Below are 23,202 nucleotides of genomic sequence, written 5' to 3'. Positions count from 1 at the left end.
CTGTCTGTCTATCTGTCTGTCTATCTGTCTCTCTGTCTGTGTCTGTCTGTCTGTCTCTCTGATTGTCTGACTGTCTGTCTATCTGTCTGTCTGTCTGACTATCTGTCTCTCTGTCTGTGTCTGTCTGTCTGTCTGTCTGTCTGTCTGACTATCTGTCTCTCTGTCTGTGTCTATCTGTCTGTGTCTGTCTCTCTGATTTTCTGTCTGTCTGTGTGTCTGTCTGACTGTCTGTTTCTCTGTTTGTGTGTCTGTCTGTCTGACTGTGTGTCTGTCTCTCTATCTATCTGTCTGTCTGTCTATCTGTCTGTGTGTCTGTCTGTCTGACTGTGTGTCTGTCTCTCTATCTATCTGTCTGTCTGTCTGACTGTAGGGCTGAAGCGATTAGTCGACATTGTCGACAATGTCGACAATAAAAAATTGTCGACAAAATATCTTGTTGTCGAATAGTCGTTTGATCTCACGTGGCCTAATGTAAGGGCCTGCAATATCGCGATTCGACCGCTACGGCGCTGTAGTGCTAGAGTTAATGCAGCGTTACTAATGCTATTGCGATAGAGGAAAACAGCGCGAATTATGACGGAGTGCAAACGAGTCTGAACTAGCAAGGTGTGTGAAAGTTTCACAAAACTTCAATGCATGCAAGGCGGAACGTGCTTTTCACGGGAGCACAACATGCATGTTAAAGCACTTAAAGAGGAATAAACTGAAGGAAGGAACTTAAAGATGTTCTCCAGCTGGAGCTAAATAACTTACTAAAGGGAGATGTTATGAAGAATATCATGTCAGTTACTTTTATAATATCATTAGTGTTACATACTGTAAATTAAAAGGTGAATGAGAATGTCTCTGTCAGCTCAATTGTCATGTCAATTTTTATTTTATTCTTATAATAATTGTTTGCAGATTAAGTTTGTCTGTAATGCAGCTGATTAATTTTTGTTTATTTTTCTCTATTGAAAGAGAACAGAATATTTAAACAATGCTTAGAGAGCATTTTGTGAGATTTGAGTTGGACAGAAATCTGAAAACTTGAATGACCTGTTTAGTTGGGTCAAAGTTCATTAAAACAACCATTTCAAAAGCTGAAATGATTTTCTTTTTTTTATATTATAGTTAGAATATGTATAACTCAGTGTTTTAACTAATTGAAAAAGCTGAATAATCGTTCCAAACTTACGGATTAGTCTGCGGAATAATCGACGATTAGTCGATTAATCATTCTAATATTCGTTAGATTAATCGATTATCAAAATAATCGTTTGTTGCAGCCCTACCTGACTGACTGACTGCCTATCGGGTCAGAGGTAATGGGTCGGGTCAGAGGTCACTCATCATGCGTCGGGTAAGAAGTCATGCGTCGGGTCAGAGGTCATGCGTTGGGTTAGAGGTCACTCGTCATGCGTCGGGTCAGAGGTCATGTATCGGGTAAGAGGTCATGCGTCGGGTCAGAGGTCACTCGTCATGCGTCGGGTCAGAGGTCACTCGTCATGCGTCGGGTCAGAGGTCATGCGTTGAGTGAGAGGTCACTCGTTATGTGTCAGGTCAGAGGTCACTCGTCATGCGTCGGGTAAGAGGTCATGCGTCGGGTCAGAGGTCACTCGTCATGCGTCGGGTAAGAGGTCATGCGTCGGGTCAGAGGTCACTCATCATGCATCGGGTCAGAGGTCACTCGTCATGCGTCGGGTCAGAGGTCACTCGTCATGCGTCGGGTCAGAGGTCATGCATCGGGTAAGAGGTCATGCGTCGGGTCAGAGGTCATGCATCGGGTAAGAGGTCATGCGTCGGGTCAGAGGTCACTCGTCATGCGTTTCTACCGCTTCTAGAAACCGCTTCTAGAACATGTTTACACACACATCACACACACACACACACCGCAGTATAGAGACGTGAAAGAATCCTGTGCTGGAAAAGCTGCTAATAAGTGTGAGTGCCGGATGAGGATACAGCTGAGCTCTTTCTGAGAAGCTGAAGGAAACTGTATCCGGATTCTCCCGTTTCATCGATGCTCTCGTGTTTCTGTGTCGCAGGAGGATACCATCTGGTCAAGATCGGGGACCTGTTCAATGGCAGGTACCATGTGATCCGCAAGCTGGGCTGGGGCCACTTCTCCACCGTCTGGCTGTGCTGGGACATCCAGTGAGTAACGGCAAACACTCATCTGACTTATCAATGGGAGAAAGGCCAATGCAGAATAAGCCCCGCCTTCTACATTAAACAGCCAATCGCGTCACTGCTGTTAGAAGCTCCGGTTGCTATAGAAACACTTGTGTTGAAAAATAAGCATTTGAGCGTAAGAAACTACATCTATGATACAGCTGTCATTGGTGATCCAAATATGAAATTTAAATGTAAGTGTTGGAGAATTGCCCCATTCAAAGAGAGGCAAGCTGTACTTATATGAGTGTGTTTGTGTGTATGTGTAAGAGAGAGAGAGAGAGAGAGAGTGTGTGTGTGTGTGTGTGTGTGTGTGTGTGTGTGTGTAAGAGAGAGAGTGTGTGTGTGTGTGTGTGTGTGTGTGTGTGTGTGTGTGTGTGAGAGAGAGAGAGAGAGAGAGAGTGTGTGAGTGTGTGTTACCAACTCTGTGTGTGTGTGTGTTACTTATTGCGAGTATAAACTGTGTGTGTGTGTGTGTGTGTGTATGTATGTGTGTGTGTTAACAGAGCGAAGCGTTTTGTTGCAATGAAGGTTGTGAAGAGTGCACAGCATTACACAGAAACGGCACTGGATGAAATTAAATTACTCAGATGTGTGAGTACCTAACACACACAAACACACACACACACACACACTCATACACACTCACAGACACACTCTCAAAAACACACACACACACACACACACACACTCACTCACTCACTCACTCACATACACACAGATGTGACACGATCACTGGAGTCAGACATGCCTTGTTTCCTTCCTTCACTCTCTCTCTCTCTCTCTCTCTCTCTCTCTCTCTCTCTCTCTCTCTCTCTCTCTCTCTCTCTCTTTCTCTCTCTCTCTCTCTCTCTCTCTCTCTCTCTCAGGTGCGTGAGACAGATCCTGATGATCCTAATAAGGACATGGTTGTTCAACTCATAGACGACTTCAAGATCTCAGGGGTGAACGGGATTCGTATCCTCACAGTCTGTGCGTGTGTGTGTGTGTGTTGTTGTTGTTCTCAGGTGTGTGTGTGTGTCAGTTGTCATTTTCTTTAACTCTGGTTCTCAGATGTGTGTATGGTGTTTGAAGTTCTTGGTCATCATTTGCTTAAGTGGATCATCAAGTCTAATTATCAGGGTTTGCCGTTACCCTGCGTCAAGAGCATCATTAGACAGGTAACCATACTCACACTCCCTCACTGATCCTCACACTACCTGACTGACCCCTCACTGACCCTAACTGACCCCTCACTGACCCCTCTCACTCCCTGACTGACCCCTCACTGACCCCTCACACTCCCTGACTGACCCCTCAATCTCCTCACTGACCCTCACTGACCCCTCACTGACCCTAACTGACCCCTAACTGACCCCTCTCACTCCCTGACTGACCCCTCACTGACCCTAACTGACCCCTCACTGACCCCTCTCACTCCCTGACTGACCCCTCACTGACCCCTCACACTCCCTGACTGACCCCTAACTGACCCCTCACTGACCCTAACTGACCCCTCACTGACCCCTCACACTCCCTGACTGACCCCTCACACTCCCTGACTGTGGGAGAGGATGACCTTAATTGACCCCTCACTGACCCCTCATTGACCCTAACTGACCCTCACTGACCCCTCACTGACCGGAGTATCCGGCATTGAGTGAAAGTGAAGTATCATGAAACCACAGAATCAGAATATATTTGCTGCTTCATATTCAGCAGAGGGTTTACACTGTGGGCGGAGCTTCTGGAACATCAGAACCGAACGCAAGACGTAAAGCACACTAAGTTTATTCGTATTCCTCATTCGGTGGCTCTAAACACCTCAAAATGCTACGCATGCGAAAAAAGCAGAAAATGGGCCGAATTTATTTATGACGGAAGAAAGTTTAGCAGTGTGTAAACGTGATCGACTACGTGAGGTCGTATTTATTTTTTAACGTACAAAAATTTCTGCTGAAAATTTCTGCCAGTGTGCAAGGACCATCAATTTCGTGTGTGTGTGTTGTGGCAGTTAGCACAGTTATGAGTACGAGACGTCACTCAGACGAGGGCCTGACCTGTGTGTGTGTGTGTGTGTGTGTGTGCAGGTTCTGCAGGGGCTGGACTACCTTCACAGTAAGTGTAAGATCATCCACACGGACATCAAGCCGGAGAACATCCTGATGTGTGTGGACGAGGCCTTCGTGCGCAGGATGGCGGTCGAGGCCACCGAGTGGCAGAAAGCAGGAGCGCCTCCTCCCTCAGGATCCGCTGGTACTCCTCCGTTCATCCTCCGTTTCTACTCCTCTGTTCATCCTCTTTTCATCCTCCGTTCATCCTGTTTCTACTCTTCCATTCATCCTCCGTTTCTACTCCTCCATTCATCCTCCGTTTCTACTCCTCCGTTCATCCTCCGTTCATCCTCTGTTTCTACTCCTCCGTTCATCCTCCGTTCATCCTCCGTTTCTACTCCTCCGTTTCTACTCCTCCATTCATCCTCCGTTTCTACTCCTCCGTTCATCCTCTGTTTCTACTCCTCCGTTCATCCTCCGTTTCTACTCCTCCGTCCATCCTCCGTTTCTACTCCTCCGTCCATCCTCCGTTTCTACTCCTCCGTTCATCCTCTGTTTCTACTCCTCCGTTCATCCTCTGGTTTTACTCCTCCGTCCATCCTCCGTTCATCCTCTGTTTCTACTCCTCCGTTCATCCTCCGTTTCTACTCCTCCGTTCATCCTCTGTTTCTTCTCCGCTGTTTCATCCCTGATTCCTGTCGTTTTCCTCCACGTGATGAGTGTGACACTGACTCTGTGTGTGTGTGTTTGTTTGCAGTCAGCACGGCTCCTCAACTCAAACAGGTCAGTGAAGCCGTTCCCACACACACACACACACACACACACACATACTTTACGCTTTACATCCTCAACACACTTTACGCTTTACATCCTCAACACATTAGATTTCTACATATTACATACAGGAACATGTTTATCCAAGAACCCTTTTATAAGGCTTTAGTCACACTAACTGTCCAGCTCTGATCTGTAGGTTACATTTACATTAGTCTGTAACAAACACATGAAATCCAGCTTTTACAAACCTGCAAACCTATTATAATGAAACAAGCACATCATGATGGCGGCGGTATTGTAGGGACTAACCAACCTGTAGTTACTGTAGTAAGTGTAGTAAATGTGCTGATATTGAGGGAAAGAGCCGAGTGACGACGCCAGAGAGGAGTGTGTGTGTTTGAGCTGTTTGCTGTGGTGTGGCGCCTCCTACAGGTGGGGAAGATCTCCAAAAATAAGAAAAAGAAGCTGAAGAAGAAGCAGAAGCGTCAGGCGGAGCTGCTGGAGAGACGCATGCTGGAGATCGAAGCTCTGGAGCGAGAGGCGGAGAAACAGAGAGTGGGCGGAGCCTCAGACTCCGCCCCCAGCCCCGCCCTGGCACTGGCAGACAGTGAGGAAGAGGATGATGAAGAGGTTGATGAGGATGAGGAGGCCGAGGGAGAGAAGGAGAGGCCCGTCAGACTCACCAACCACACATGTGAGTGAGCCTCCACTACATAAGTGATCGGTCACACATGAAAACCAGCATCATTTCCTTTTTATTTTACTTTTCATTACTATTCATTATTTGACAGGAGCAGATGCACATCTCACGTACATGCATGTATTTACTGTAAATGGATACTAAGGGGTCGAGTCCAACCCCTGATAAACAACCCCACACCATAATCCCCCCTCCACCACTTTACACTCGGCACAATGCAGTCAGGCAAGTGGTGTTCTCCTGGCAACCGCCAAAACCAGACTCGTCCATTGGCTTGCCAGACAGAGAAGCGTGAATCGTCACTCCAGAGAACACGTCTCCACTGCATCCCACGCTTTACTCCACTGCATCCCACGCTTTACTCCACTGCATCCCACGCTTTACTCCACTGCATCCCACGCTTTACTCCACTGCATCCCACGCTTTACACCACTGCATCCCACGCTTTACTCCACTGCATCCCACGCTTTACTCCACTGCATCCCACGCTTTACACCACTGCATCCCACGCTTTACTCCACTGCATCCCACGCTTTACTCCACTGCATCCCACGCTTTACACTACTGCATCCCACGCTTTACTCCACTGCATCCCACGCTTTACTCCACTGCATCCCACGCTTTACTCCACTGCATCCCACGCTTTACTCCACTGCATCCCACGCTTTACTCCACTGCATCCCACGCTTTACACCACTGCATCCCACGCTTTACTCCACTGCATCCCACGCTTTACTCCACTGCATCCCACGCTTTACACTACTGCATCCCACGCTTTACTCCACTGCATCCCACGCTTTACACTACTGCATCTCACGCTTTACACCACTGCATCCCACGCTTTACACCACTACATCCCACGCTTTACTCCACTGCATCCCACGCTTTACTCCACTGCATCCCACGCTTTACACCACTGCACCCTACGCTTTACTCCACTGCACACCACGCTTTACACCACTGCATCCCACGCTTTACACCACTGCATCCCAACGCTTTACACCACTGCATCCCACGCTTTACACCACTGCATCCCACGCTTTACACCACTGCATCCCACGCTTTACACCACTGCACCCTACGCTTTACTCCACTGCACACCACCCTTTACACTACTGCATCCCACGCTTTACTCCACTGCATCCCAACGCTTTACACCACTGCATCCCACGCTTTACACCACTGCATCCCACGCTTTACACCACTGCATCTCACGCTTTACACCACTGCATCCCACCCTTTACACTACTGCATCCCACGCTTTACTCCACTGCATCCCACGCTTTACTCCACTACATCCCACGCTTTACACCACTGCATCCCACGCTTTACACCACTGCACCCCACGCTTTACACCACTGCATCCCACGCTTTACACCACGGCACACCACGCTTTACACCACTGCATCCCACGCTTTACTCCACTGCATCCCACTGCATCCCACGCTTTGCACCACTACATCCCAGGCTTTACACCACTACATCCCACGCTTTACACCACTGCATCCCACGCTTTACACCACTACATCCCACGCTTTACACCACTGCATCCCACGCTTTACACCACTGCATCCCACGCTTTACACCACTGCATCCCCCGCTTTACACCACTGCACCCCACGCTTTACACCACTGCATCCCACGCTTTACACCACTGCTTTACACAACTGCATCCCACGCTTTACACCACGGCACACCATGCTTTACACCACTGCATCCCACGCTTTACTCCACTGCATCCCACTGCATCCCACGCTTTAAACCACTGCATCCCACGCTTTACACCACTGCATCCCACGCTTTACACTTTACACCACTGCATCCCACGCTTTACACCACTGCATCCCACGCTTTACACCACTGCATCCCACGCTTTACACCACTGCATCCCACGCTTTCCCACGCTTTACACCACTGCATCCCACGCTTTACACCACTGCATCCCACGCTTTACTCCACTGCATCCCACGCTTTACACCACTGCATCCCAGGCTTTACTCCACTGCATCCCACACTTTACACCACGGCACACCACGCTTTACACCACTGCATCCCACGCTTTACACCACTGCATCCCCCGCTTTACACCACTGCATCCCCCGCTTTACACCACTGCATCTCACACTTTACACCACGGCACACCACGCTTTACACCACTGCATCCCACGCTTTACACCACTGCATCCCCCGCTTTACACCACTGCATCCCCCGCTTTACACCACTGCATCTCACACTTTACACCACGGCACACCACGCTTTACACCGCTGCATCCCACGCTTTACTCCACTGCATCCCACGCTTTACTCCACTGCATCCCACGCTTTACTCCACTGCACCCCACGCTTTACTCCACTGCACCCCACGCTTTACACCACTGCATCCCAGGCTTTACACCACTGCATCCCACGCTTTACACCACTGCATCCCACGCTTTACTCCACTGCATCCCACGCTTTACACCACTGCATCCCACGCTTTACACCACTGCATCCCACGCTTTACCCCACTGCATCCCACGCTTTACTCCACTGCATCCCACGCTTTACACCACTGCACCCCACGCTTTACTCCACTGCATCCCACGCTTTACACCACTGCATCCCACGCTTTACGCCACTGCATCCCGCGCTTTACACCACTGCATCCCGCGCTTTACACCACTGCATCCCACGCTTTACACCACTGCAACCCACGCTTTACACCACTGCATCCCACGCTTTACTCCACTGCACACCACGCTTTACACCACTGCATCCCACGCTTTACTCCACTGCATCCCACACTTTACACCACTGCACCCCACGTGTAAACCACTGCATCCCACGCTTTACACCACTGCACCCCACGTGTAAACCACTGCATCCCACGCTTTACACTACTGCATCCCACGCTTTACACCACTGCATCCCACGCTTTACACCACTGCAACTCATGCTTTACACCACTGCATCCCAACGCTTTGCACCACTGCATCCCACGCTTTACTCCACTGCATCCCACGCTTTACTCCACTGCATCCCACTGCATCCCACGCTTTAAACCACTGCATCCCACGCTTTACACCACTGCATCCCACGCTTTACACTTTACACCACTGCATCCCACGCTTTACACCACTGCATCCCACGCTTTACACCACTGCATCCCACGCTTTACACCACTGCATCCCACGCTTTCCCACGCTTTACACCACTGCATCCCACGCTTTACACCACTGCATCCCACGCTTTACTCCACTGCATCCCACGCTTTACACCACTGCATCCCAGGCTTTACTCCACTGCATCCCACACTTTACACCACGGCACACCACGCTTTACACCACTGCATCCCACGCTTTACACCACTGCATCCCCCGCTTTACACCACTGCATCCCCCGCTTTACACCACTGCATCTCACACTTTACACCACGGCACACCACGCTTTACACCACTGCATCCCACGCTTTACACCACTGCATCCCCCGCTTTACACCACTGCATCCCCCGCTTTACACCACTGCATCTCACACTTTACACCACGGCACACCACGCTTTACACCGCTGCATCCCACGCTTTACTCCACTGCATCCCACGCTTTACTCCACTGCATCCCACGCTTTACTCCACTGCACCCCACGCTTTACTCCACTGCACCCCACGCTTTACACCACTGCATCCCAGGCTTTACACCACTGCATCCCACGCTTTACACCACTGCATCCCACGCTTTACTCCACTGCATCCCACGCTTTACACCACTGCATCCCACGCTTTACACCACTGCATCCCACGCTTTACCCCACTGCATCCCACGCTTTACTCCACTGCATCCCACGCTTTACACCACTGCACCCCACGCTTTACTCCACTGCATCCCACGCTTTACACCACTGCATCCCACGCTTTACGCCACTGCATCCCGCGCTTTACACCACTGCATCCCGCGCTTTACACCACTGCATCCCACGCTTTACACCACTGCAACCCACGCTTTACACCACTGCATCCCACGCTTTACTCCACTGCACACCACGCTTTACACCACTGCATCCCACGCTTTACTCCACTGCATCCCACACTTTACACCACTGCACCCCACGTGTAAACCACTGCATCCCACGCTTTACACCACTGCACCCCACGTGTAAACCACTGCATCCCACGCTTTACACTACTGCATCCCACGCTTTACACCACTGCATCCCACGCTTTACACCACTGCAACTCATGCTTTACACCACTGCATCCCAACGCTTTGCACCACTGCATCCCACGCTTTACTCCACTGCATCCCACGCTTTACACCACTGCACCCCACGCTTTACACCACTGCATCCCACGCTTTACTCCACTGCATCCCACGCTTTACACCACTGCATCCCACGCTTTACTCCACTGCACCCCACGCTTTACTCCACTGCATCCCACGCTTTACACCACTGCATCCCACGCTTTACACCACTGCATCCCAACGCTTTACACCACTGCATCCCACGCTTTACACCACTGCATCCCACGCTTTACACCACTGCATCCCACGCTTTACACCACTGCATCCCACGCTTTACACCACTGCACCCCACGTGTAAACCACTGCATCCCACGCTTTACACCACTGCACCCCACGTGTAAACCACTGCATCCCACGCTTTACACCACTGCATCCCACGCTTTACACCACTGCATCCCACGCTTTACACCACTGCAACTCACGCTTTACACCACTGCATCCCAACGCTTTGCACCACTGCATCCCACGCTTTACTCCACTGCATCCCACGCTTTACACCACTGCACCCCACGCTTTACACCACTGCACCCCACGCTTTACACCACTGCATCCCACGCTTTACTCCACTGCATCCCACGCTTTACACCACTGCACCCCACGCTTTACACCACTGCATCCCACCCTTTACTCCACTGCATCCCACGCTTTACACCACTGCATCCCACCCTTTACACCACTGCATCCCACACTTTACACCACTACATCCCACGCTTTACACCACTACATCCCACGCTTTACACCACTGCATCCCACGCTTTACACCACTGCATCCCACCCTTTACACCACTACATCCCACGCTTTACACCACTACATCCCACGCTTTACACCACTGCACCCCACGCTTTACACCACTGCACCCCACGCTTTACACCACTGCACCCCACGCTTTACACCACTGCATCCCACGCTTTACACCACTGCATCCCACGCTTTACTCCACTGCATCCCACGCTTTACACCACTGCACCCCACGCTTTACCCCACTGCATCCCACGCTTTACTCCACTGCATCTCACGCTTTAATCCACTGCATCCCACGCTTTACTCCACCGCATCCCACGCTTTACTCCACTGCATCTCACGCTTTACACCACTGCATCCCACGCTTTACACCACTGCATCCCACACTTTACTCCACTGCATCCCACGCTTTACACCACTGCACCCCACGCTTTACCCCACTGCATCCCACGCTTTACACCACTGCATCTCACGCTTTACCCCACTGAATCCCACGCTTTACACCACTGCATCCCACGCTTTACACCACTGCATCCCAACGCTTTACACCACTGCATCCCACGCTTTACCCCACTGCATCCCACGCTTTACTCCACTGCATCCCACGCTTTACACCACTGCATCCCACGCTTTACACCACTGCACCCCACGTGTAAACCACTGCATCCCACGCTTTACACCACTGCATCCCACGCTTTACACCACTGCAACTCACGCTTTACCCCACTGCATCCCACGCTTTACTCCACTGCATCCCACGCTTTACACCACTGCATCCCACGCTTTACACCACTGCACCCCACGTGTAAACCACTGCATCCCACGCTTTACACCACTGCATCCCACGCTTTACACCACTGCATCCCACGCTTTACACCACTGCATCCCACGCTTTACACCACTGCACCCCACGTGTAAACCACTGCATCCCACGCTTTACACCACTGCATCCCACGCTTTACACCACTGCATCCCACGCTTTACACCACTGCATCCCACGCTTTACACCACTGCAACTCACGCTTTACACCACTGCATCCCAACGCTTTGCACCACTGCATCCCACGCTTTACACCACTACATCCCACGCTTTACACCACTGCAACTCACGCTTTACACCACTGCAACTCACGCTTTACACCACTGCATCCCACGCTTTACACCACTGCATCCCACGCTTTACACCACTGCAACTCACGCTTTACACCACTGCATCCCAACGCTTTGCACCACTGCATCCCACGCTTTACTCCACTGCATCCCACGCTTTACACCACTGCACCCCACGCTTTACACCACTGCATCCCACCCTTTACTCCACTGCATCCCACGCTTTACACCACTGCATCCCACCCTTTACACCACTGCATCCCACCCTTTACACCACTGCATCCCACGCTTTACTCCACTACATCCCACGCTTTACACCACTACATCCCACGCTTTACACCACTGCATCCCACGCTTTACACCACTACATCCCACCCTTTACACCACTACATCCCACGCTTTACACCACTACATCCCACGCTTTACACCACTGCACCCCACGCTTTACACCACTGCACCCCACGCTTTACACCACTGCACCCCACGCTTTACACCACTGCATCCCACGCTTTACACCACTGCACCCCACGCTTTACACCACTGCATCCCACGCTTTACACCACTGCATCCCACACTTTACTCCACTGCATCCCACGCTTTACACCACTGCACCCCACGCTTTACCCCACTGCATCCCACGCTTTACTCCACTGCATCTCACGCTTTAATCCACTGCATCCCACGCTTTACTCCACCGCATCCCACGCTTTACCCCACTGAATCCCACGCTTTACACCACTGCATCCCACGCTTTACACCACTGCATCCCACGCTTTACACCACTGCATCCCACGCTTTACACCACTGCACCCCACGCTTTACCCCACTGCATCCCACGCTTTACTCCACTGCATCTCACGCTTTACCCCACTGCATCTCACGCTTTACTCCACTGCATCCCACGCTTTACTCCACCGCATCCCACGCTTTACTCCACCGCATCCCACGCTTTACTCCACTGCATCCCACGCTTTACACCACTGCATCTCACGCTTTACTCCACTGCATCCCACGCTTTACTCCACCGCATCCCACGCTTTACTCCACTGCATCCCACGCTTTACTCCACTGCATCTCACGCTTTACTCCACTGCATCCCACGCTTTACTCCACTGCATCCCACGCTTTACACCACTGCATCCCACGCTTTACTCCACTGCATCTCACGCTTTACACCACTACATCCCACGCTTTACACCACTGCATCTCACGCTTTACTCCACTGCATCCCACGCTTTACACCACTGCACCCCACGCTTTATACCACTGCACCCCACGCTTTACACCACTGCATCCCACGCTTTACACCACTGCATCCCACACTTTACTCCACTGCATCCCACGCTTTACACCACTGCATCCCACGCTTTACGCCACTGCATCCCACGCTTTACACCACTGCATCCCACGCTTTACTCCACTGCATCCCACATGACAGTAGGCCTTATGTACGTCAGTGTTGGTTTAGTTTTGGCTGATGTACTGTGAGGATTGTTCTGAGGTTTTTTTGTAATTCTTCACAAGTCAAGTCATCTTCATTTATATAGCGCTTTTAACAATGTAGATTGCTTCAAAGCAGCTTTACAGAGATAAACGTATAATTTAAGGTAAGATTGTTTTGGCTTTATAGCGGTTCTTTAATAAAGTTATTTTCCAGCTAAAGTTAGTTTTGATTGATTAGCTTCCGTCGCAACGATCATTTGTTATTAAATTAGGGCCAAGACGACACCATTCTCTCTACACAGACTTTAAACGCGATCCTGTGAGAAACGCTGATGGCGTTCACATGCGCATTAAGAATTGGTTCTATAGTTATGTGCGTTTGAATATATGTGCGCAGGTTTGTAATTCACTACAAACCAAGCCTAAACAATAGGCCTGAACAATTTTTAGGTCGTCCTCACAATAATGAGGACGACTTAAAAAGTTTGGTTGTGTGTTTTTGAGCCAATGTCTCTGTGTCTCTCAGGCGCAGAACCAGATCAGGACCAGCAGGAAAGTGAGGAGAACGAGGAAGAAGAAGAATCATGCACACACACTCCACCCAGACAGCAGAAGGAGCGGGAAAACTCAGGACAACCGGAAGAGCAGGAGGGAAATGAAGATGTGGGAGAGGAAGAGGAGGATAAAGCAGAGGAAGAGGAAACAGAAGCCACGCCCCCACAGAACACCACAGATGAGCTGAAGATACAGGAGAGTCCGAGCCAGGGAGAAACTGAGACGACAGAGACGTCAGAGAGACAAGTGGAGGAGGAGGAGGAGGAGGATGAAGAAGAATACGATGATGATGATGATGAGGAGGAGGAGGAGGAAGAGGAGGAGGAAGAGGAGGAGGAGGCAGACGATGAAGGCCAAGAGCAGAATGACTCCTCTAAGACCAACGGTCATGTGATCATGTGTGTGCAGGAGCGTGACTCTCCCAGCATGCCTCAGTCCTCGCTCCTCTGCCCTCTGGTGGAGTCGGAGATCAGCACGACTGACCGCGAGGCTTCCGACGCCTCCCACGAGCTTCCCAACGGAGAACCCGGACTCCCCAATGGAGAACCCGGACTCCCCAACGTAGAACCCGGACTCCCCAACGTAGAACCTGGACTCCCCAATGGGTCTCGGCACCGGGGCACCACTCCACGCTTCCCCGAGCTCCCGCTGGACCCCACGCTCCCCGACGCAGAGGACGAGGCTGGGGCTCTCAGCGGGAACACCGACCGCAGCAGAACCGTGTCCTCGTCCAGCACCGGGGACACACCCAGGGGTCAGTCACACACACACACACACAAACACACACACATTGGCTATGTTTACATGAGTCTCAACCCCGTCACACCGTCACACTACCTAACCCTAATTTAATGTTTGTTGAACTTAGTCAGAAATGTTCAGAGCAATCATAAGAGTACTGATTTTAGTTCAAATTCTGAAGTTAAGCCACATCTTTGATCAAAAATGATAGGGTTGCTGTCACAAAAAGTGCCAATTTCAGGCTTTAGTGTAAATTATGGTGCATGGTACAATTTCTGGTAAGCTACGCTTTTTTATTATTTCAATTCAATTCAATTATTGTAATTTGATTTAATATTGACTCATTTGGATAAATATTAGGTACTCAAGATAGGTGTTAATTTTTCTCAAGAAAAAAAATAACTCACCTAATGCTGTAAACATACAGAGAGCCCTATCAGCTGGTAGTATTTCAGGTTAAAAATAACTCCAATTAAATAATAACAACAACTTTATTTAATGATGTAAGTAAAAAATATAATAAATATGTAATATAGAACACACATATTTAGCAAAATACTTTCTATAGCCCTTTTTTTCTTGCCAACTACATGCTATAGCCTATATGTTTATTAAATGGCTCTCCTGAGGTAAATGTGACATAATTGTTCTCCAGCTGTGTTATTGACCTCTTCACGCTGATAAAAAAACACTGATTGATCGATATTATGTATGAGGAATATACGTTTCGGTAAGTTGTAGTCTACTACTGTATCTTTCAACAGTGTTCATGTTTTTTTACTATTAACTAGTAGAGATGATCGGTTCACGTGCGCTAAGGATCTGTCGCGTCACATCTACAAGCGCCAAAACGGTATTTATTGTTTGAATTTCGTAATAAGATTGACAGAATCTGAGAGTTAATATCATAAAGTAACCTCTGTCTAGTCTGTTGGTCTCCGTCACTCCGTGTCCTCTTTGCTTCGCGATTTTTCTGTGTGTGAGTAAATGTATGTGTGGCGTGAGAGCATGTGAAAAGTGTCAGTTGCCCAGTAGCAGCACGACTCTTTGTACTGTCCAACTTCCGACTTTTCGGCTATTTTTTGTAGATGGATATATATCATTTGTTGCGCCTAAATATGATTGAGGATACGGTTACTGATAAATCGAATTGTTATTGTTGTTCTTATTATCATTTAGGGGGGCTTAGGAACATTTTGGGGTAGCTTCAGCCCCCCTAAAATAGGCCTAACGACGTCCCTGTTGACTGACACACACTCTGTCCTGCAGCGAGGGTTCGAGCGGCCGATCTGCTGGTCAATCCTCTGGATCCGCGCAACGCAGACGTTCTGAGAGTCAAAATTGCTGACCTGGGCAATGCATGCTGGGTGGTAAGCTGCTGTAAATGTGCATACGAGTGTAGATAAGGTGAGCTGTGTGCAGATCTGAAGTGTGATTGTGTGTCCAGCACAAGCACTTCACGGAGGACATCCAGACGCGGCAGTACCGGTCCGTCGAGGTCCTGATCGGCGCGGGATACAGCACTCCAGCCGACATCTGGAGCACAGCCTGCATGGTGAGCGTGTGTGTGTGTGTGTGTGTGTGTGTGTGTCTCAGAGCGCTTCATCTACTCTGTGTCCGCAGGCGTTCGAGCTCGCCACCGGAGACTATCTGTTCGAGCCACACTCGGGGGAAGACTACTCTCGGGATGAAGGTACAGATGTTTACACTTCTCAGCGCGGGTTCAGAATGGAGGACATGTCACACGTTCATATCATATTCAGTCTGAGTAGAGGATCTCTCATTCTGTCAACACTGCTGTTTTAACATCATCTCAACTCGTAGTTTTTCAAATTGGATTCAAATTGCAAAATATATACTCAACAGTCAGACAGTCATCTTAAAATAAACGCCAGACGAGCTGACTGGACATTGTCACATGACCACTTAATGAATAAATGTTTATGTGAGAGTGAATGCTTTTATTAAGTAAAAGATGAAAGTGTGAAACATGAATCTACAGTATAACTGAAACAATCACTTATACAGTTAAAAGCCACTGGACCACAGAATGACACAGAGTGACCAATCACAATCGAGCATTACACTAGTGACCAATCACAACCAAGCACTACACCAGTGACCAATCACAGCCAAGCGTTTACACCAGTGACCAATCACAGCCAAGCGTTACACCAGTGACCAATCACAGCCAAGCGTTACACCAGTGACCAATCACAACCAAACATTACACCACTGACCAATCACAGCCAAACATTACACCAGTGACCAATCACAGCCAAGCGTTACACCACTGACCAATCACAGCCAAACATTACACCAGTGACCAATCACAATCCAGCGTTACACCAGTGACCAATCACAACCAAACATTACACCAGTGACCAATCACAATCCAGCGTTACACCAGTGACCAATCACAACCAAGAACTACACCAGTGACCAATCACAGCCAAGCGTTATACCAGTGACCAATCACAACCAAACATTACACCAGTGACCAATCACAATCCAGCGTTACACCAGTGACCAATCACAACCAAGCACTATACCAGTGACCAATCACAACCAATCACTACACCAGTGACCAATCACAACCAAACATTACACCAGTGACCAATCACAATCCAGCGATACACCAGTGACCAATCACAACCAAACATTACACCAGTGACCAATCACAATCCAACGTTACACCAGTGACCAATCACAACCAAACATTACACCAGTGGCCAATCACAATCCAGCGTTACACCAGTGGCCAATAACAATCCAGCGTTACACCAGTGACCAATCACAACCAAACATTACACCAGTGGCCAATCACAATCCAGCGTTACACCAGTGGCCAATCACAACCAAACATTACACCAGTGGCCAATCACAATCCAGCGTTACACCAGTGGCCAATAACAATCCAGCGTTACACCAGTGACCAATCACAACCAAACATTACACCAGTGGCCAATCACAATCCAGCGTTACACCAGTGGCCAATAACAATCCAGCGTTACACCAGTGACCAATCACAACCAAACATTACACCAGTGGCCAATCACAATCCAGCGTTACACCAGTGGCCAATAACAATCCAGCGTTACACCAGTGACCAATCACAACCAAACATTACACCAGTGACCAATCACAATCCAACGTTACACCAGTGACCAATCACAACCAAACATTACACCAGTGGCCAATCACAATCCAGCGTTACACCAGTGGCCAATAACAATCCAGCGTTACACCAGTGACCAATCACAACCAAACATTACACCAGTGACCAATCACAATCCAGCGATACACCAGTGACCAATCACAACCAAACATTACACCAGTGACCAATCACAATCCAACGTTACACCAGTGACCAATCACAACCAAACATTACACCAGTGGCCAATCACAATCCAGCGTTACACCAGTGGCCAATAACAATCCAGCGTTACACCAGTGACCAATCACAACCAAACATTACACCAGTGGCCAATCACAATCCAGCGTTACACCAGTGGCCAATCACAACCAAACATTACACCAGTGGCCAATCACAATCCAGCGTTACACCAGTGGCCAATCACAATCCAGCGTTACACCAGTGGCCAATCACAACCAAACATTACACCAGTGGCCAATCACAATCCAGCGTTACACCAGTGGCCAATAACAATCCAGCGTTACACCAGTGACCAATCACAACCAAACATTACACCAGTGGCCAATCACAATCCAGCGTTACACCAGTGGCCAATAACAATCCAGCGTTACACCAGTGACCAATCACAACCAAACATTACACCAGTGGCCAATCACAATCCAGCGTTACACCAGTGGCCAATAACAATCCAGCGTTACACCAGTGACCAATCACAACCAAACATTACACCAGTGGCCAATCACAATCCAACGTTACACCAGTGACCAATCACAACCAAACATTACACCAGTGGCCAATCACAATCCAGCGTTACACCAGTGGCCAATAACAATCCAGCGTTACACCAGTGACCAATCACAACCAAACATTACACCAGTGGCCAATCACAATCCAGCGTTACACCAGTGGCCAATCACAATCCAGCGTTACACCAGTGGCCAATATAGGGCCATATGAAATCCGTTTTATTTTTTCTCAAATTCCGTTTTTTGGATTTATTTTTAGCCCTTTCGGATTTTTCGGATTTGCTTTTTTTCTTTTCACTTCTAAGCAGTATTGACCTTTTAAAATTCAGTTACACAAACTCACAATTCAGCTTTTTTATTTAAACTGTTAATATATTCAGCAAAGCACATTAAAAATTTTCCAAAATTCAGCCAAACCTTCAACAAATCTCTGGCCAAAAATAACAGTATCAGTAACATGAAGGTAACAGTTACAAGGTAGGATTGATGAATATTAAATTAAAGATTAAATTAGCCTTTAAATCATTTTTCACAAAGAATGTTTTATAAAAAGATAAACCTCACATATTTAAGCCTTTAACCTTTATAAAAAGAATGAGTCAAAAAAAGATAAATTACTGACATTTACAAATACAATGCATATTATCTTATCTTTTATTATTAACAGTAAAATTCGGTCCGATTTTCCCGTGGCATCTGTCGTTGCTATGCAACCATGCACTGCGCTCTCCACAACCACAAAGAAGTTTTAGTAGCTAATAGATTTCCACCACCGAAAAACGCTTGCTGTAGCTCTGCTACAAGATTTATTTACGGAGAAGAGAAAAACCCCTGTAGTGTTTGTGGTGCACCCCCATCCTTTATGTTGACTGAGCTTTCAATGTTGTTACGGAAAGGGTGAAGTTGATATGTTGGTTCTTGTTTCATGAACTGCGGTGCGCTTGCGGCATTCTGAAGAGTTGAGGTGTTTTCATCTCGCTGCGCCTGGAAATAATGAGCGCGTCGCTTCAATTATGAGCGCGCTTGCCGCACGCCTACATTTGAAATAACGAACTTGAGCGCGCAAAAGACACGACATGTGAACGGCCCCTTGACGAGCTAGTTACCTCCAATCAGGCCACGGAGACCCCTGCCGTAGACAGTAAAAGATACGCAGCAAGAAAAAACACTAGTGGTTCACGCGTGCACATACTGAAGAGCGCGCTGTTTGCATTATATATCCCTGTCTACATACAGTGACCAATCTCAACCAAGCACTACACCAGTGACCAATCTCAATCGAGCACTACACCAGTGACCAATCTCAATCGAGCATTACACCAGTGACCAATCTCAATCGAGCATTACACCAGTGACCAATCACAATCCAGCATTACACCAGTGGCCAATCACAATCCAGCATTACACCAGTGACCAATCTCAATCCAGCATTACACCAGTGACCAATCTCAATCGAGCATTACACCAGTGACCAATCACAATCCAGCGTTACACCAGTGACCAATCACAATCCAGCGTTACACCAGTGGCCAATCACAATCGAGCGTTACACCAGTGACCAGTCACAATCCAGCGTTACATCAGTGGCCAATCACAATCGAGCATTACACCAGTGACCAATCACAATCCAGCGTTACACCAGTGACCAATCTCAATCCAGCGTTTCACCAGTGGCCAATCACAGCCAAGCACTACACCAGTGACCAATCTCAATTGAGCATTACACCAGTGACCAATCACAATCCAGCGTTACACCAGTGGCCAATCACAACCAAACATTACACCAGTGACCAATCACAATCCAGCGTTACACAGAGACAGTGATCCGCTCTTCAGCCACGCTCTGAAGTACACACATGATGAGGTCATGTGACACTAGTATTCCATTCTGAACTCCTCTGATCACTCGCTCTGAACCCTGTTACTCTTCGTTCTGTTCTTGCCTGTCGCTCAAGATGAAGTTTAAAACCCAGTGTAACCGTTAGCATTCAGATGTCAGACCGTGTTTAGAGTGTTTCTGGCTGATCTAAACTCCCGGCTCTTCCGTTTCTCTCTTCCTCTATTTTCCCACCACGCTTCCCTCCTCTTCCTCTTCCTCTCTCCTGTAGATCATATAGCTCACATCATAGAGCTTCTTGGCTGCATTCCTCGACACTTTGCTCTTTCTGGAAAATATTCCCGGGAGTTCTTCAACCGGAGAGGTAGTGTTAGACTCAGAGGGAGCGACGGATGCGAGCGTCCGCCACACACACACACACACACACACACACACTGCCGTTACAGGGCTGGATTCTAAAGGGTCATGAAATGCATTTTCACACCTTTATCTTATGTTTTGGAGGTTAGTTTATAGGTTTTTTTTCACCAAAAAGATTCAAATATTCGTAGACATGATTTCCTCTCTCAGAAACTGGAGTAAACAGCCGTGCTGTGATCGGTGAACTTCATCAGTGTTCGGAAATGGAACCTGTTTTTATTCGAGTAACTTCTTATATATGCAAATATCTGGATTTTCCATTTCATGAGCCTTTAATGGCAGAAGTGTGTGTGAGCTGAACTGGTGTTACCCAGACGCCAGTGTGTGTGATGGCCGACGCGTCCCTCCGTCCTCCTGCACCACTGCATGAATAACTGATGTTGTGTGTGTGTGTGTGTGTGTGTGTTTGGTGGTCAGACCACATCGCTCTGATTATGGAGTTGCTGGGAAAAATCCCCCGCAAGATCATCGCAGCAGGAAAATACAGCCGTGAGTTCTTCTCAAAGAAAGGTAACCCTAACTCTGCAGTCTGACTCCTGTCTCCTTCAGGACCGTTTCATTTACACCCTCAGACCTGTAACCTAGTCTCTCAAAGGGTTCTGCTCTGAGGTCTTAGCCTTGCAGCAATAATGTGGGTGTGTCTTGCAACAATAATGTGGGTGTGTCTTACAGTAGTAATGGGGGCAGGTCTTGCAGTAATAAAGGGGCGTGTCTTGCAGTAGTACTGGGGGCAGGTCTTGCAGTAATAAAGGGGCGTGTCTTGCAGTGGTAATGGGGCAGGTCTTGCAGTAATAAAGGGGCGTGTCTTACAGTAGTAATGGAGGCAAGTCTTGCAGTAATAAAGGGGTGTGTCTTGCAGTAGTAATGGGGGCAGGTCTTGCAGTAATAAAGGGGCGTGTCTTACAGTAGTAATGGGGGCAGGTCTTGCAGTAATAAAGGGGCGTGTCTTGCAGTAGTAATGGGGCAGGTCTTGCGGTAATAAAGGGGTGTGTCTTGCAGTAATAAAGGGGCGTGTCTTGCAGTAGTAATAGAGGCAAGTCTTGCAGTAGTAAAGGGGCGTGTCTTGCAGTAGTAATGGGGGCAGGTCTTGCAGTAATAAAGGGGCGTGTCTTACAGTAGTAATGGAGGCAAGTCTTGCAATAATAAAGGGGTGTGTCTTGCAGTAATAAAGGGGCGTGTCTTGCAGTAGTAATGGAGGCAAGCCTTGCCGTAATAAAGGGGCATATCTTGCAGTAATAAAGGGGCATGTCTTGCAGTAGTAATAGGGGCATGTCTTGCAGTAATAAAGGGGCGTGTCTTGCAGTAATAAAGGGGGCAGGTCTTGCAGTAGTAATGGAGGCAAGTCTTGCAGTAATAAAGGGGCATATCTTGCAGTAATAAAGGGGTATGTCTTGCAGTAGTAATGGAGGCAAGTCTTGCAGTAATAAAGGGGCGTGTCTTGCAGTAATAAAGGGGGCAGGTCTTGCAGTAGTAATGGAGGCAAGTCTTGCAGTAATAAAGGGGCATATCTTGCAGTAATAAAGGGGCGTGTCTTGCAGTAGTAATGGAGGCAAGTCTTGCAGTAATAAAGGGGGCAGGTCTCGCAGTAGTAATGGAGGCAAGTCTTGCAGTAATAAAGGGGCATGTCTTGCAGTAATAAAGGGGCGTGTCTTGCAGTAATAAAGGGGGCAGGTCTCGCAGTAGTAATGGAGGCAAGTCTTGCAGTAATAAAGGGGCATATCTTGCAGTAATAATGGGGCATGTCTTACAGTAATAAAGGGGCGTGTCTTGCAGTAATAAAGGGGGCAGGTCTTGCAGTAATAAAGGGGGCAAATCTTGCAGTAATAAAGGGGCATATCTTGCAGTAGTAATGGAGGCAAGTCTTGCAGTAATAAAGGGGGCGTGTCTTGCAGTAGTAATGGAGGCAAGTCTTGCAGTAATAAAGGGGGCAGGTCTCGCAGTAGTAATGGAGGCAAGTCTTGCAGTAATAAAGGGGGCAGGTCTCGCAGTAGTAATGGAGGCAAGTCTTGCAGTAATAAAGGGGCATGTCTTGCAGTAATAAAGGGGCAAGTCTTGCAGTAATAAAGGGGCATATCTTGCAGTAATAAAGGGGCGTGTCTTGCAGTAATAAAGGGGTGTGTCTTGCAGTAGTAATGGAGGCAAGTCTTGCAGTAATAAAGGGGGCAGGTCTCGCAGTAGTAATGGAGGCAAGTCTTGCAGTAATAAAGGGGCATGTCTTGCAGTAATAAAGGGGCATGTCTTGCAGTAATAAAGGGGTGTGTCTTGCAGTAATAAAGGGGCGTGTCTTGCAGTAATAAAGGGGTGTGTCTTGTAGTAATAAAGGGGTGTGTCTTGCAGTAGTAATGGAGGCAAGTCTTGCAGTAATAAAAGGGGCAGGTCTCGCAGTAGTAATGGAGGCAAGTCTTGCAGTAATAAAGGGGGCAGGTCTCGCAGTAGTAATGGAGGCAAGTCTTGCAGTAATAAAGGGGCATGTCTTGCAGTAATAAAGGGGCATATCTTGCAGTAATAAA

The 23,202-nt window shown here is 48.4% G+C and overlaps 1 protein-coding gene across 5 annotated transcripts in view; it reads left to right on the top strand.

Annotated features, from left to right (window-relative positions):
- srpk2 (SRSF protein kinase 2) overlaps positions 1-23,202 on the top strand; it is a 53,270-nt gene that overhangs the window by 27,739 nt on the left and 2,329 nt on the right. For 3 of the 5 annotated variants that reach the window (XM_079860321.1, XM_079860323.1, XM_079860324.1), the window contains 12 exons: positions 2,028-2,136; positions 2,661-2,748; positions 3,024-3,111; positions 3,208-3,314; positions 4,224-4,389; positions 4,945-4,970; positions 5,397-5,658; positions 13,763-14,545; positions 15,802-15,902; positions 15,980-16,087; positions 16,156-16,225; positions 21,110-21,202. In XM_079860321.1, coding sequence (XP_079716447.1) covers positions 2,028-2,136; positions 2,661-2,748; positions 3,024-3,111; positions 3,208-3,314; positions 4,224-4,389; positions 4,945-4,970; positions 5,397-5,658; positions 13,763-14,545; positions 15,802-15,902; positions 15,980-16,087; positions 16,156-16,225; positions 21,110-21,202 — 2,001 coding nt within the window. Of the gene's footprint in view, positions 1-2,027; positions 2,137-2,660; positions 2,749-3,023; positions 3,112-3,207; positions 3,315-4,223; positions 4,390-4,944; positions 4,971-5,396; positions 5,659-13,762; positions 14,546-15,801; positions 15,903-15,979; positions 16,088-16,155; positions 16,226-20,543; positions 20,637-21,109; positions 21,203-23,202 lie in introns of all 5 variants that reach the window. The other 2 variants (XM_079860322.1, XM_079860325.1) reach the window with 1 other exon arrangement.

The sequence above is a fragment of the Squalius cephalus genome (genome assembly GCF_949319135.1).
Source record: "Squalius cephalus genome assembly, chromosome: 23".
Taxonomy (NCBI): Eukaryota; Metazoa; Chordata; class Actinopteri; order Cypriniformes; family Leuciscidae; genus Squalius; species Squalius cephalus.
Note: the sequence above shows the minus strand (reverse complement) of the source record. Positions and strands in the feature narration are given on the sequence as shown.